General features: G+C 39.6%; 2 protein-coding genes across 19 annotated transcripts in view; both read left to right on the top strand.

Moving 5' to 3' along the window:
- Window positions 1-13,226, top strand: part of EIF4G3 (eukaryotic translation initiation factor 4 gamma 3) — a 350,821-nt gene that overhangs the window by 293,482 nt on the left and 44,113 nt on the right. For 17 of the 18 annotated variants that reach the window (XM_044237357.1, XM_044237358.1, XM_044237359.1 and 14 more), the window contains 5 exons: window positions 4,448-4,594; window positions 5,025-5,261; window positions 6,689-6,793; window positions 9,375-9,507; window positions 12,848-12,942. In XM_044237357.1, coding sequence (XP_044093292.1) covers window positions 4,448-4,594; window positions 5,025-5,261; window positions 6,689-6,793; window positions 9,375-9,507; window positions 12,848-12,942 — 717 coding nt within the window. Of the gene's footprint in view, window positions 1-4,011; window positions 4,118-4,447; window positions 4,595-5,024; window positions 5,262-6,688; window positions 6,794-9,374; window positions 9,508-12,847; window positions 12,943-13,226 lie in introns of those variants that run through there. The other variant, XM_044237360.1, reaches the window with a different exon arrangement.
- Window positions 8,127-8,631, top strand: LOC122899539 (U6 snRNA-associated Sm-like protein LSm3). The gene has a single exon (XM_044237361.1). It carries the CDS (start codon window positions 8,151-8,153, stop codon window positions 8,457-8,459), a length of 309 nt encoding a protein of 102 aa, XP_044093296.1. The 5' UTR covers window positions 8,127-8,150; the 3' UTR covers window positions 8,460-8,631.

The following is a 13,226-nucleotide window of genomic DNA, read 5'->3' as shown; positions in this document are numbered from 1 at the left end:
TGACAGAGCCCAATGGAGGGCTTGATCCCAGGACCCTGAGATCATGACCTGAGCTGAAAGCAGAGGCTTAGCCCACTGAGCCACCCAGGGGCCCCCAGACAACCCATTTAAAACATGTCTTAGTTTTGATTGTGGACTACTGCTTAGAGAAAATTAAAGTTCTCACTGTAGCACATCACCTTTTTTCTTTCTTTTTTTTTGCTATTTTCCATTATCACACTTGCAAATATCTACCTTGTTCATGGTAACGGACTATATGTTTTTGTCCCCCACCCCCAGTTCATATGTTGAAGCCCTAACCCTTCATCTGCTGGCATCAATAAGTGGGGCCTTTGGAAGCTAATTAGGTTAGATGAGGTCCTAATGGTGTAGCCTCCATGGTGAGATTAGTGCCTTTATAAGAGGAAGAGACTCAAGAGCTTCTTCTGACCACCACTTGAGGATATAGGAGAAAGCCATAAGTCAGGAAAAGGGTGGCCACCAAGAACTCAATCTGCTGACACCTTTGTCTTGGACTGAGAGACTGGGAGAAATAAATGTCTGTTGTTTATGCCACGATTTTATGGTAGTTAGTATAGAAGCCCTTGCAGACCAAGACATCCACTCATCATGTGTCTTCTAACCAATTTCACTGGGTCTTCTGAGCAGTCAATATCCAGCAGACAACACAGGCTGACTTACTGATGTCATAACCCTGTTGAATTTATCATCTCAAGACCAAAAATATTACCATGCATCACCATTCCCAGAGAATATGTTCTCACTGGCCTATTTCCATATTTCCACTACCCTGTTCATCATCCCAAGAACATTAAAACCATGTTCCAAAACAAGTCCTTAGGAGGTTGTCTAGCTAGGCATTCATTCATTTGAAGATATGTGTACTTGCAGATCTGAGGCCATTCTGGTCATTATTTCGTTTTAATATTTCCATTTGATTATATCTAAAAAGCCTCTCTACAGTCATGTTTTTTATGACTTGTACATGGGAAATCTCCCTGATCATCATTTTGGTAGAGCAGGTATTCCTATTTCTTGCCATTTATGGCTTTTTTCCTAATTGCTTAGTGAGCAGACTTGGCTTACATGTTTTTTTTTGACACCCATCTTATAATTTAGACTACTCTTTTATTTTTAATCATAAACATGTCAGATGCAGCTCTAAGTATATAAATGGATCTGTATTCGCTTATTAAACTCTTGGTGATGTGCCAGCCACTATCGTTTGCATTACTTAAACTAACCTCATGTAATTCTTCCAGCAGTCCTAAAAGACAGATGTTATCATTCCCATTTTAGAAAGAAATAAAGGTTTGGTGAAACTGAGTAACTTGGCCAAAGTCAGCTGGCAGAGCAGGGATTAGTTTCTGTTTCAACAGCTATTTTATAATTCAGTCTATAGTCATTAGAATGTCTCCTTTTGCAGATGAAGAGACTAAAGCTCAGTGTTCAGTGTTTTCATCCTTCTCTGTGACTTACAAAGTGCTTCCACTAAACCTATTTCACTGGATGCTCAAAGCGGCACCCTAGGTTAGACTTGGGTATTGTGTCTCCCTTATTCTGGAGGATGAAATGGAAACTTGGGTTAAAAGAATTGCCTTTGGGACACCTGGGTGGCTCAGTTGGTTAAGCAGCTGCCTTTGGCTCAGGTCATGATCCCAGTGTCCTGGAATCGAGTCCCACATCGGGCTCCTTGCTCGGCAGGGAGCTTGCTTCTCCCTCTGTCTCTGACTTCCATTCTGTCTGCCTGTGCTCGCTCTCGCTCCCTCTCTCTCTCTGACAAATAAAATCTTAAAAAAAAAAAAAAGAATTGCCTTTATTTAAAAGTAAGTAAGCTTATCTTCCATTCCTTAATCCAACACTCTGAACATAGCCTTCCCTGTACAAAAAGTCTAAAAGGGGGGGTGCTTGACCTTCGGCTCAGGTCGTGATCTCAGGGTCCTGGGATCGAGCCCTGCTTCGGGCTCTCTGCTCAGCGGGGAGCCTGCTTCCCTTTCTCTCTCTCTGCCTGCCTCTCTGCCTACTTGGAATCTCTGTCTGTCACATAAATAAATAAAATGTTTAAAAAAAAAAGTCTAAAAGGCATAGCTTTTTATATCCTTTCTTTAGGAAAAGCTCTCCCTTACCTTGTGTCATTTCTACTTGTTCACTGTAAAGCTAAGTGTCATAAGTTGCATTTATTTAATCTTTTTGATTCATTTTAATTCTGGTCCCTCTCCTCATGAGAGCATGGCTTGGATTTTCATACTTTTTTCCACAGTCTCTCCATTGCCTGCACATAACAATCCATAATACAAGAAACATCTCTTTAGGGCTGATAGATTGTGGCTCAGCCGATTTTTATCTTACCAATTATGTCCATAGTATTAATGTAGGTGATGCTGGTAAATATGCCAAAAAGCTGGATAGAACTTTTTGGCTGGTTTACTGTGTTCCTGTAAAACAACAAATTGAAACAACTGCTTAGGGTTTTGTTCTGCTGATTTTTAAGAGTTTTAGTTTGTTTTGGAACCTAATATCATGTTGTTGGTCTATTATATATCACTTTGCTCATGGATATGCTTTCTGGTTCTCTTTTGTGGTACGTTGTTTTATGTTCTGGGTCCTAAATAGAGTCCACTTTTGGCTTTTCCTTTGGAAAGCCCTTGCTTTGATGTAGCATTTCTTTCTTGAAGGCTGATTAAATGCCTGTCTTCCTTTGCAGTCGTGGAGTAGACCTGACTATGCAGTTATCTATGGTCACTTGAATTTGTTTGGCTTGAATTTGGTGATAAGGACATGTTAATTTTTTTATGCTTACTAAAAAAAAAAAATATGGTGAAAAAAATTCACCCAAAAATTTTACCCTCTTCCTGAGTTAATATTTCCAGCTGAAAACAATGTGTAATGAAACGCTTGCTCTCTTTGTTGATTAGAACTGGACTTGTTCGGGCATTTGGCTGGCTTGGTCAGTGGAGTAAGCGACTCTTGATCTCAGGGTTGTGAGTTCGAGCCCCACGATGGGTGTAGAAGTTACCTAAAAATGAAAATGTTTAGGGCGCCTGAGTGGCCCAGTGGGTTGGGCTCTGCCTTCAGCTCAGGTCATGATCTCAGGGTCCTGGGATTGAGCCCCGCATCGGGCTCTCTTCTCAGGGGGGAGCCTGATGCCCACCCCCCCACCTCTCTGCCTGCTTGTGATATCTCTCTCTCTCTGTCAAATAAATAAAAATCTAAAAATAAATAAATAAATGAATAAATAAATAAAATGTTTAAAAAAGCACTGGACTGTTAAATGGTCTTTCATGTGTCGTAGCGCATCTGTTGGAGAGTGTGTCCATTACTTCTAACACAAATCCAGTATAGCATCGTAGTCTTCAATTCTCAAGAAGTTTCTCTAGCCATTTGACCTTAATCAGCAACTGTCCAAGTTCATTCTGGTTGATAACATTAACTCTTTTGTGAGTGTAAATACAATGCATTCTGTTTTTTTACAAAGTTCTCCCATTACACCTAGGGCAAAGACCATGCATTTCAGAACTTTGAGAGCCATTTTGTGATCCAGAAAAAAACATTTCGCTGTGTTACACAGTAGCTGTTCAGAATGGTGCTCAGGGAGGTTGCATTTGTAAAATGGTGCATTTTAGTCAATCAGTGCACCAGTCCACTTTCTTATAAGAATGTCTCTGTGTTTGGTTACACATAACCTTGAAGATAAGAGCTATTGCTGTTACTAGAAAGCAGTTCTGAGATTCGAACAGAAACCCTGTAAGCATCTTGCCTCCACATGGTCTACCCCCTCCAGTCTGGGTCTTCCTGTGTATGAAAAAAATGTTTCACAGGTGCCATTTTTTTAGACTAAACTTTCAGAAACTTAGTATTTTCTTTGGGCACATAAGAAATAATCAGTAAACAAAGTGCATGGCTAGTCAAGGTAAGTACCAGCATCGCATTGTTAATGACATTTCCCCAAGGACAGGATATCTCAAAAATCATCAAATTTGTCCTCCCCACCCCTCTTCTGCTTTTTTCTAGAATAAGGATCCCCACCCACAACTGTTTTCCTATGGCCATGCTTTATGTCATTTCTATCTGTTCCTTTAAACCAGAGTACCTACAATGGTAGTAAAAAACAAAGGTAAAACCCTGTAGAGTTATAAAGGTCTTAGATAAGGACAGAGCTGTAGTTGTCACAGAAAGACATGGATTTCAAAGTCAGCTAGAGGCACAACCAACCATAAAGATAGAGTACATTTATATGAAAGGAATGTATATCTTTTCTGTATAAAATTACAGACCTCTTACCACTACACTAAAACATGAACTGTCTGAAACTAAATTGTGTACCTCTTGTAAAAGCTTACCTGTAGTTCATTCAGCTTTACCTATAGTTAGACGATAGGTATTTTGAGAGAATCGTTGAATGTTTTAAGTAATCTTGATGCTTTTGCATTTTCCTATATGGATGCAGCTGAAAGTACCCATGGCAGACAAACCTGGTAACACAGTGAATTTCCGGAAGCTGCTACTGAACCGCTGCCAGAAGGAGTTTGAAAAAGATAAAGCAGATGATGATGTCTTTGAGAAGAAGCAGAAAGAACTCGAGGCTGCCAGTGCTGTGAGTATTTGCACAGAAAGTGTGCTTATGCTCTCTGTTAGCGAACAGCATTTTCATGAAGCTGGTAACATCTCCCTATTTCAGTAGATGACTGTGGCTTTTTTCATGTGGAGACATTATATTGACGCTTAGAGGAATGCTTTATTCCTTTTAGTGCCATCTGTTAGAGCAGCTCAACCTCCTAAGACAGGAATTCAGAGCCCAGATTTCAGAGGGGTCACTGAGTTCCAGAAATCTCCTGAAATGGATGCAAAGTTTTGGGTGTGGTGCAGTTTTTCTAAGGAGTAGGACTACAGTTACTGTCAGATTCTCAGACTATCCCTGACCTCCCACAGAGCATAAGACCATGAGTCCAAGTGTATGTTCTTAGCATCTTGTGTGCAGTACAGTTGTCTTCATCAAGCTCCCATTACTCTTCCTTATACAACAGCCAGAGGAGAGGACGAGGCTTCATGATGAACTAGAAGAAGCTAAGGACAAAGCCCGGCGGAGATCCATTGGTAACATCAAGTTTATTGGGGAGCTCTTCAAACTCAAGATGCTGACGGAAGCCATCATGCATGACTGTGTGGTGAAATTGCTGAAGAACCATGATGAGGAGTCCCTGGAATGCCTGTGCCGCCTGCTGACCACCATCGGCAGAGACCTGGACTTTGAGAAGGCAAAGGTAAGCACCCCAATCTCAGAAGCACCCAGAATGGCCTCTGTCAGTTGTGAAAAGAACTAGAACCATCAGCAGGAGTATTCCATCTCACCCCGGCAGTCTAGGCTCCTTCTTTGTCTTGTTTTGCCCTTCTCATTGTCAAGTGTTTGGCCAATAAGCTCCTTACCAGCTTTCCATCATGGTAAGAAGTGATGAGGCCAACTTGTGAATTGTTAAGATTATTTGTCCCTTTTCCTTTTTCTGCATGACCATCTCACAGGTTTTTTGTTTTGTTTTGTTTTGTTTTTAAAGATTTTTCTTTCTTTATTCGACAGACAGAGATCACAAGTAGGCAGAGAGGCAGGCAGTGGGTAGGGGTAGGGGGAGAAGCAGGCTCCCCGCTGTGCGGAGAACCCAATGCTGGGCTCCATCCCAGAGCCCTGAGATCATGACCCGAGCTGAAGGCAGAGGCTTTAACCCACTGAGCCACCCAGGCGCCCCTCACAGGTCATTTTTATGTATAGCAAATTATCAGCAGAAATACAAGGAGAATAGCTACTGTGGGTCAGGACTGAAGGAGTTATGGAAGTGAAAACCTAGGAGTTTTCTTAAGTTTATGCTCAAGTTAACCACAGGGCTATCCAACCATAATAAAAGAAATCATTAACTGGGCGCTTAGGTGGCTCAGTGGGTTAAAGCCTCTGCCTTCAGCTGGGGTCATGATCCCAGAGTCCTGGGATCGAGCCCCACATCTGGCTCTTTGCTCAGCAGGGAGCCTGCTTCCTCCTCTCTCTCTGCCTGCTTCTCTGCCTACTTGTGATCTCTGTCTGTCAAATAAATAAATAAAATTTTTTTTAAAAAATCATTAACAATATTATGACTCAAACATAACATGGTGCTCTCCAAATAAGGGGGCAGGAAAATTAGAAATGCTTTGAAGAAATAGTATCAGAAATGTTTAATAACATCAGAATCAGCTGGGATTATGTTTGTGACAAAAAATCCCAAATATAGTGGTTTATGTAAGATTAAGGTTTCTCACTCGAATAAGTAAAGTTCAGAGGTAAGAAATCTGAGGTTGGTTTGGTGGCTCAGGGGTGGTAAACAGTTCAGTCACTCCCGCTTAACATTCTGTCATCCCCAAAGTATAGCCCTTGTCCTTACATTCTCAGCGGAGAAGGTTGGAAAGAGACAAAGGTCACAGCCACCTCTCTTAAGGAAGTTTCCAGGGGCTGCAGCATGACACTTCCATTTTTATTCTGTTTGCCTGTCATGTGACTATAGCCCTTAGAATACGTAACCTTTATTTTGGGCATCATATGCTTAGTTAAAAATTCTGCCTCATTATCTTTTGGCTATAAGTTGTATACCTAGCCTTTTTAAAAATTTTATATGATAAAAGTACATTTGAGTTCCTCAGCCAAGAATACTGAGTATTTTGTCCCTTGCAGCCACGTATGGACCAGTATTTTAATCAGATGGAAAAAATCGTGAAAGAAAGAAAAACCTCATCTAGGATTCGATTCATGCTTCAAGATGTGATAGACCTAAGGCTGGTAAGTAGAAAAATGTAAGGCAACTACTCCATTCTTATTTAAGGAGTCGGAATGGGGAGGATGTCCCAGTATGTGCATGTGTAAAAACGTAATGCTGCAGAAAGGACTTCCAGAACTGAATTGACGCACTTCCACGACAGAGCTGTGTGAGAGAATACAAGCACATATACGTGCCTCTTACATTTCTTCTCTCTGTGCTAATTATGAAACCACACTGTATTTTTAAAGTCAGCCATTCTGAATTCAAACTGTGTTCAATTAAATTTAGTTTTAGTGTGCTAATCAGGACTCCTCATCTTCAAAATGGTTATATTTAACTTCCCTGAGCCTTACATATTTATTCTCTAAGATGGGGATGTTGCCTACCTTGCATGTGTGTTATAAAGCTTCAGTGATGTGATTATGTAAAGTGCCCGGCTCATAGGAAGTGTTGGTGTTTTTTCTCCATTGTTTTTCCTGTATATCCTCTTATTCTGCTGCTGCTGCTACTGCTGCTTATTTCTCATAACAGAGAAATTACCATTTTCACCTCTTTTCTGTATTCTTATTTACTGCAGCTGACCTTAAACTAGAGAAAGAGAATGCAGGGTCTAGCTCTTCCCTGCCCTATACCTAGACCACATAGCACTCGTGATGGTTCTTTATCTTGCTAAAGGTTAAATGTGACCTCATGATTCTTCTTATTACCAAAGCCACTACCAGATGATCAGAATTTGTGGGCTGATTTAGACATATTTGCCTCCTTGCGTCTAGGAAATGTAAATAAACATAAAAAACTTATTCACCTGTGCCCCCAATTACTTGTACTTCTATCAGATGTTGGGAGTATAGTTGGGAAGGAAAGGGAGAAGTATAATTGTAATGAGACAAATTGTCTTGTCCTTAATAGGATAATCAAAAGGCAGAGAGGTGGCACTTTGTGTAGGATATGAGAACCATGATATGGAGGAAGAAAAATGCTAGTCATTCTCGATTTAGAGCCCCTATGGAATGCGATATGAATTAGGTACCAATAACCCAGATGAAGGCAAGGCTGAAGAACCCTGAGCTTTATTGATTCCTCTTCTGGCTCCTCCTTACAAATATAAAAGATATTTATTTATTTATTTTTAAAGATTGTATATATTTATTTGACAGAGAGAGACAGCAAGAAAGGGAACACAAGCAGGGGGAGTGGGAGAGGAAGAAGCAGGCTTCCACTGAGCAGGGAGCCTCCCCGATGTGGGGCTCGATCTCAAGACCCTGGGATCATGACCAGAGCCAAAGGTAGATGCTCAACGACTAAGCCACCCAGGTGTCCCACAAGATAATTTTTTAAAAATAGATTTGGATCGGGAAAGGGCGCAGGGTTTGAAACATGGCGGACGACGTGGACCAGCAACAAACTACCAACACCGTAGAAGAGCCCCTGGATCTCATCAGGCTCAGCCTGGATGAGCGAATTTATGTGAAAATGAGAAATGACAGAGAACTTCGAGGCAGATTACATGCTTATGATCAGCATTTAAATATGATATTGGGAGATGTGGAAGAAACTGTGACTACTATAGAAATTGATGAGGAAACATACGAAGAGATATATAAATCAACAAAACGGAATATTCCGATGCTTTTTGTCCGGGGAGATGGTGTTGTACTAGTTGCCCCTCCATTAAGAGTTGGCTGAAACAAAGAATTTATCGTGTCTGGAATATAGGAGTTTTTGTATGATTGCCTCTTTAAATGTAGAAGACATTCAAAAGAGAAACCTGCATAAATTTTGATATTAAGAAGTGACCAAGGATTCTTCCACTCCTGAAATGGGTTGATTTACAGATAACTCAAAAATTCTGCACGCTAACGGGCATTTTAATTTTTTTTCCAATGCTTTCAATAAATGTGATCGCCGAAAAAAAAATAGATTTGGATCAGTCTTTCACTCTTTTTATTCATTAGCATTGGAATACTCAGCATATAATAGTTCAGGGTTGGTTGAGACAAATTTAATCTTTTTTAAAGATTTTATTTATTTATTTTTAAGATTTTATTTTTTTATTTATTTGACAGATCACAAGTAGGCAGAGAGTCAGGCAGAGAGAGAGGAGGAAGCAGGCTCCCCACTGAGCAAAGAGCCCGATGTGGGTCTCGATCCCAGGACCCTGGGATCATGACCTGAGCTGATGGCTAAAGGCAGACACTTTAACCCACTGAGCCACCCAGGGGCCCCTAGATTTATTTATTTGAAAGAGAGAGAGCATGCAGGGATAAGGGGCAGTGGGAGAGGGAAAGAAAATCTCAAGCAGACTCCCTGCTGAGCATAGAGACTGTTTTGGGGCTCGATCTTACAAACCTGAGATCATGACCCGAACCGAATCAAGAGTCTGTGCTGCTTAACCAACTGAGACTCCCAGGGGCCCCAAGACTAATTCTTCGTCTCTAATCCTAAACTGCACATGGTGCCATCTGTAAGACAGATGAAAAAAAGTACTGTAGTACAGATTTTACACTTTTCCAGCAGTGAGAAGTATAAAATAGATTTTCAAAATTTTATTTTGTTCATTTTTTGTTTTCTAGCTGATAACGTTGTTTTCTCCTTTTATAGTGCAACTGGGTATCTCGAAGAGCAGATCAAGGACCTAAAACTATTGAACAGATTCACAAAGAGGCTAAAATAGAAGAACAAGAAGAGCAAAGGAAAGTCCAACAGCTCATGACCAAAGAGAAGAGAAGAACAGGTGAGGGTGGAGTCCACTGGGGTGTTAGGAAAACTAGGGAGATGAATGACAGATGTTTAAAAATTATATATTTAGATGCGAAATGACATCAGAAAGAATAAACAAAAAATAGAGTGGTAATTTGTAAGTAAAGCAGTTTCACCTGGAGCGACTGGTTTTTGAGTAAAACCCAAGAATGCAGGACTCATCATGGTTTCTTTGACTACTTTAAAGTCATTAATCAACAAGGCTTTATTGAGCATCTTCTGTATACTCAGAATTGGTGAGGGATATAAAAAGAAGCAGAAGATACAGTTTCTTTTCTCTGAAAGCTTACAGTTTATCTGAGAAGGCAAAACTAATAAAGGGAACATTTGTCAAGTAGAAGATAATAAAATTATGAAATGTATTCTCAAGATTATTAAGACTCAAAAAAATAAATAAAAGAAATATGGGGCAATGGGGAACAAATTATATGACACCACAAGGTAGCAATTAGCCAAAAGCAAAATGTAGAATATTTTATAAACAGCCTAGTTTTTTTTACAAAACAATAATACCAGTTAAAATACAACAAAAGCAAAAAACAGAAGGGAAACTGTAGATTAAAAAAATTTAAGAGGCTTGGCAACTGAATGCACTGTGCAGACCTTATCTGGACCATGATTTGAACAAACCAATTGTAAAAACTTATCTTTGAAAGAACTGGAGAAATCTGGATATGTACTATATATATGCAATTATGGAATTACTGTTAGTTTTTAAAGTTGGGATAACATCATGGTTATTATCTAAAAATGATAATCTTTTTGGTTACATATACATACACATGGATAAAATTATGTAATTCTTGAAATGCTACAGAAAAAAGGAGAAAGGATAGATATAAGGATATTTGCAAATGTTTTAAATTATTGCTGGCTGTTGAGCACATTGGGGTTCATACTATTTTCTTCTATGCTCAAAAATTTCCATAATTAAATTAAAATAAAAATCTTCAAATTTCCTCAAAAAAAAAAAAGATTGTTAAAACTCCGAGGAGAAGAAGAAAGCAAGCTAGAACACATCTTTATTTTAGGAATGCACCCTTGAACTGAGTCCAGGTGAATGCTAAATATTTGAAATGAAAGGAATAATTTTAATCATGAAATTAAAATAAATATATATTGTAAGAGGCACAGACAAGCCTGATTAGAGCAAAGTTTAAGTGTTGAGACTCAGTGGAAAAATGTTTTTCTGAAAGAATGGAGCCAAATTAAGAAATTTTGACTTTGTACATGATAGACATCAAGGAGCCATCAAAAATTTTTAAACAAAGGAATGATGTCATGTTAGTGGTATATAAATAAAACAAGTCTGATCATTTTTACGTGATGAATCAAAGGGCATACTGAACTCAGAAATGTTGCATTGCTGAAATCCTGGTAACAATAATTATAAAAGGAAAAAATGGGTGGGAAAATATGAAAGCTGACATAGAAGGCATTCTGCACTGGAGAAAATAGGAAGTTCATTGACTAAGTTTAAGAACACTGGAAGAGGACACTTCTTCAGAAGGGAAATGATCATTCTTCTCATAAGCCTGTTTGTTTTGAGATGGCAAGAGGGCATCCAAATAAGAACTTTGTCCACTGTGCTGTTATGTGAGCATGGCAGTTACTGGGTCACGTAAGTAATGGTTGAGAGCATAAACTCTGAAGCCAGACTGTCTGGGTTTGAATTTCAGCTCTCCTGCGTCATAGCTGTAGGACTTTGCACAAGTCACGTAATCTGTAAAATGGATCAAATAATGGTTGCTGGGGTTTGTGTGAGGATGAAGTGAGCATAACGTGTAAAGTGTTCAGCATAGCAACCGGCACATAGTCAATACTCAACGACCATGAACTGTTCTTTATCACAGACAGTAGATCTCAGAATGAAGTTATGAGAGATGAATCCTCCATGGAAGAAAGTATTCTTTTAAGTTTCATGGGACACCACACTCCCGCACCTTCCTCGCCCTAGAACCTAACACAGTGCCTTTCACGAAATGACTTATTACTGAACTAGACTGAAAGCCCAGTCCATGGGAAGATGTCCATAGGTGACTAAAGAAAAGAAGTCTTGGAAAAATAACAGATAAAAAACAACTGGAGAGGAAGAAGGACTAGGGTATAAGAAAAAAAATAAGAAACAAGTTTGTTTATGATCAGTAATACTGGATAGCAACAAAGAAAATCATGTATGTGAGGATCAGAAAAGCTTTTGAATAGAGAGTTTGATGGTTTACATTCAACAAATATTAAGTGCCTGTCACTTAACAGGAGAAACAAAATCCCTTCCTTCATGCAGCTTACACCGTACCAGGAGGACAGACAACAGATGCTCAAATAAAATATGTAATTTTGTGAGGAAGTTAGAGTTGTGCCAGGCTTGGTGGGTAAAGGTACAGTTCTAAATAGGGTGATGGTGGTGCCTGTTAAAATTCGAATTTGAGTGAAGACCTGAAGCAAGTGTTGAGGGAATTAAGCTATGTGGGTATTTGGGGAAAGGTTTTTAGGCAAAGGGAATAATAAGTAAAAGGCCCTGAAGTAGCATTTTCAAGGAACAGCAGGGAGGTCAGAGTGGCTGAAGCAAAGAGCATAAGGAGAGAGTAGTGGAAGATAGGGTTTGAGATGGGGGAGGCTGGATTACTCAGAGCTTGTAGGCCATTTAGAAGTAATTTGGTTTTTTGTCTGAGTGAGATGGAGAGCTTAATAGGAGTGTTTTGAGGATAGCAGTCACAGGACCTGACTTGTACTTCATTAGGGTCGTGCTGGCAGCCATGAAACAGACAGTGGAGGGTGGAAGCATTGGAGCTAGTGACGATGTTTTTATGCTTTAAGTGTTGCTGGTGAAAACCAAAATGGTAGTGTTGGTAGTAATAAGACGGAGCTAGATGCTGAATATATCGTAAAGGGGAAACTGACAAGATTTGGTGCCAAGTGAGAGAAAGAAATAGGAACAGGGTTTTTGCCTGAGCAGCTGATGGGTTGGGGGAATGAGCCAAGTGTACTGTGTCATTTGACACTATTAAGTGAAGTAAACTTTGTAATAAATACTTTCCATCTGATGTATCTTGAAGGGTTCTAACCATGCACCATAAACACTAGATTTGGCCCTTGTGTCAGTTAGTTTCTCCTAGGTCGGCTCTCCTGGTATTTCTACCTGTTATTTTCATATCGTCCTGGATGTTAAAGAGACGGTCAGCAATGCTTTAATAGTCTCTTTGGTCCTTTTCCTTGATTTTCATTGGAGCTGCTGAGTTGAAAATATTGCTCACTCTGTCGCTGTCAAACTGACTTGAGGTAGATGAGAGACATACACTCTGTTCTCCCTGCAGGTGTCCAGAGAGTGGATGAAGGGGGATGGAACACTGTACAAGGGGCCAAGAATAGTCGGGTATTAGACCCCTCAAAATTCCTTAAAATCACTAAGGTGAGTGTGACATTTAAAACACAACTTATGACAGCCTGAGAATGTGACTCTCAAAATTATTTCTTGCTCATAGCAGAAATAGCCATATTGCAGATTTTATAGGTGAGTATTTTTTTTTTTAATGCAGATGCTTTTCTATAAGCCAGTATTGTTCCATATATTCTTACTACTCATTCCTGCTGTTCCTCTCATTTCTTGGAGAGTTTGCTAAAAGGAAAGTGATGAGTTTATGATGATGAAGTTATGAGATGCTTACTATAGGAGAGATAATAATAAAGATACTT

Source organism: Neovison vison, chromosome 2, assembly GCF_020171115.1.
Source record: "Neovison vison isolate M4711 chromosome 2, ASM_NN_V1, whole genome shotgun sequence".
Classification (NCBI taxonomy): domain Eukaryota; kingdom Metazoa; phylum Chordata; class Mammalia; order Carnivora; family Mustelidae; genus Neogale; species Neogale vison.
Note: the sequence above shows the minus strand (reverse complement) of the source record. Positions and strands in the feature narration are given on the sequence as shown.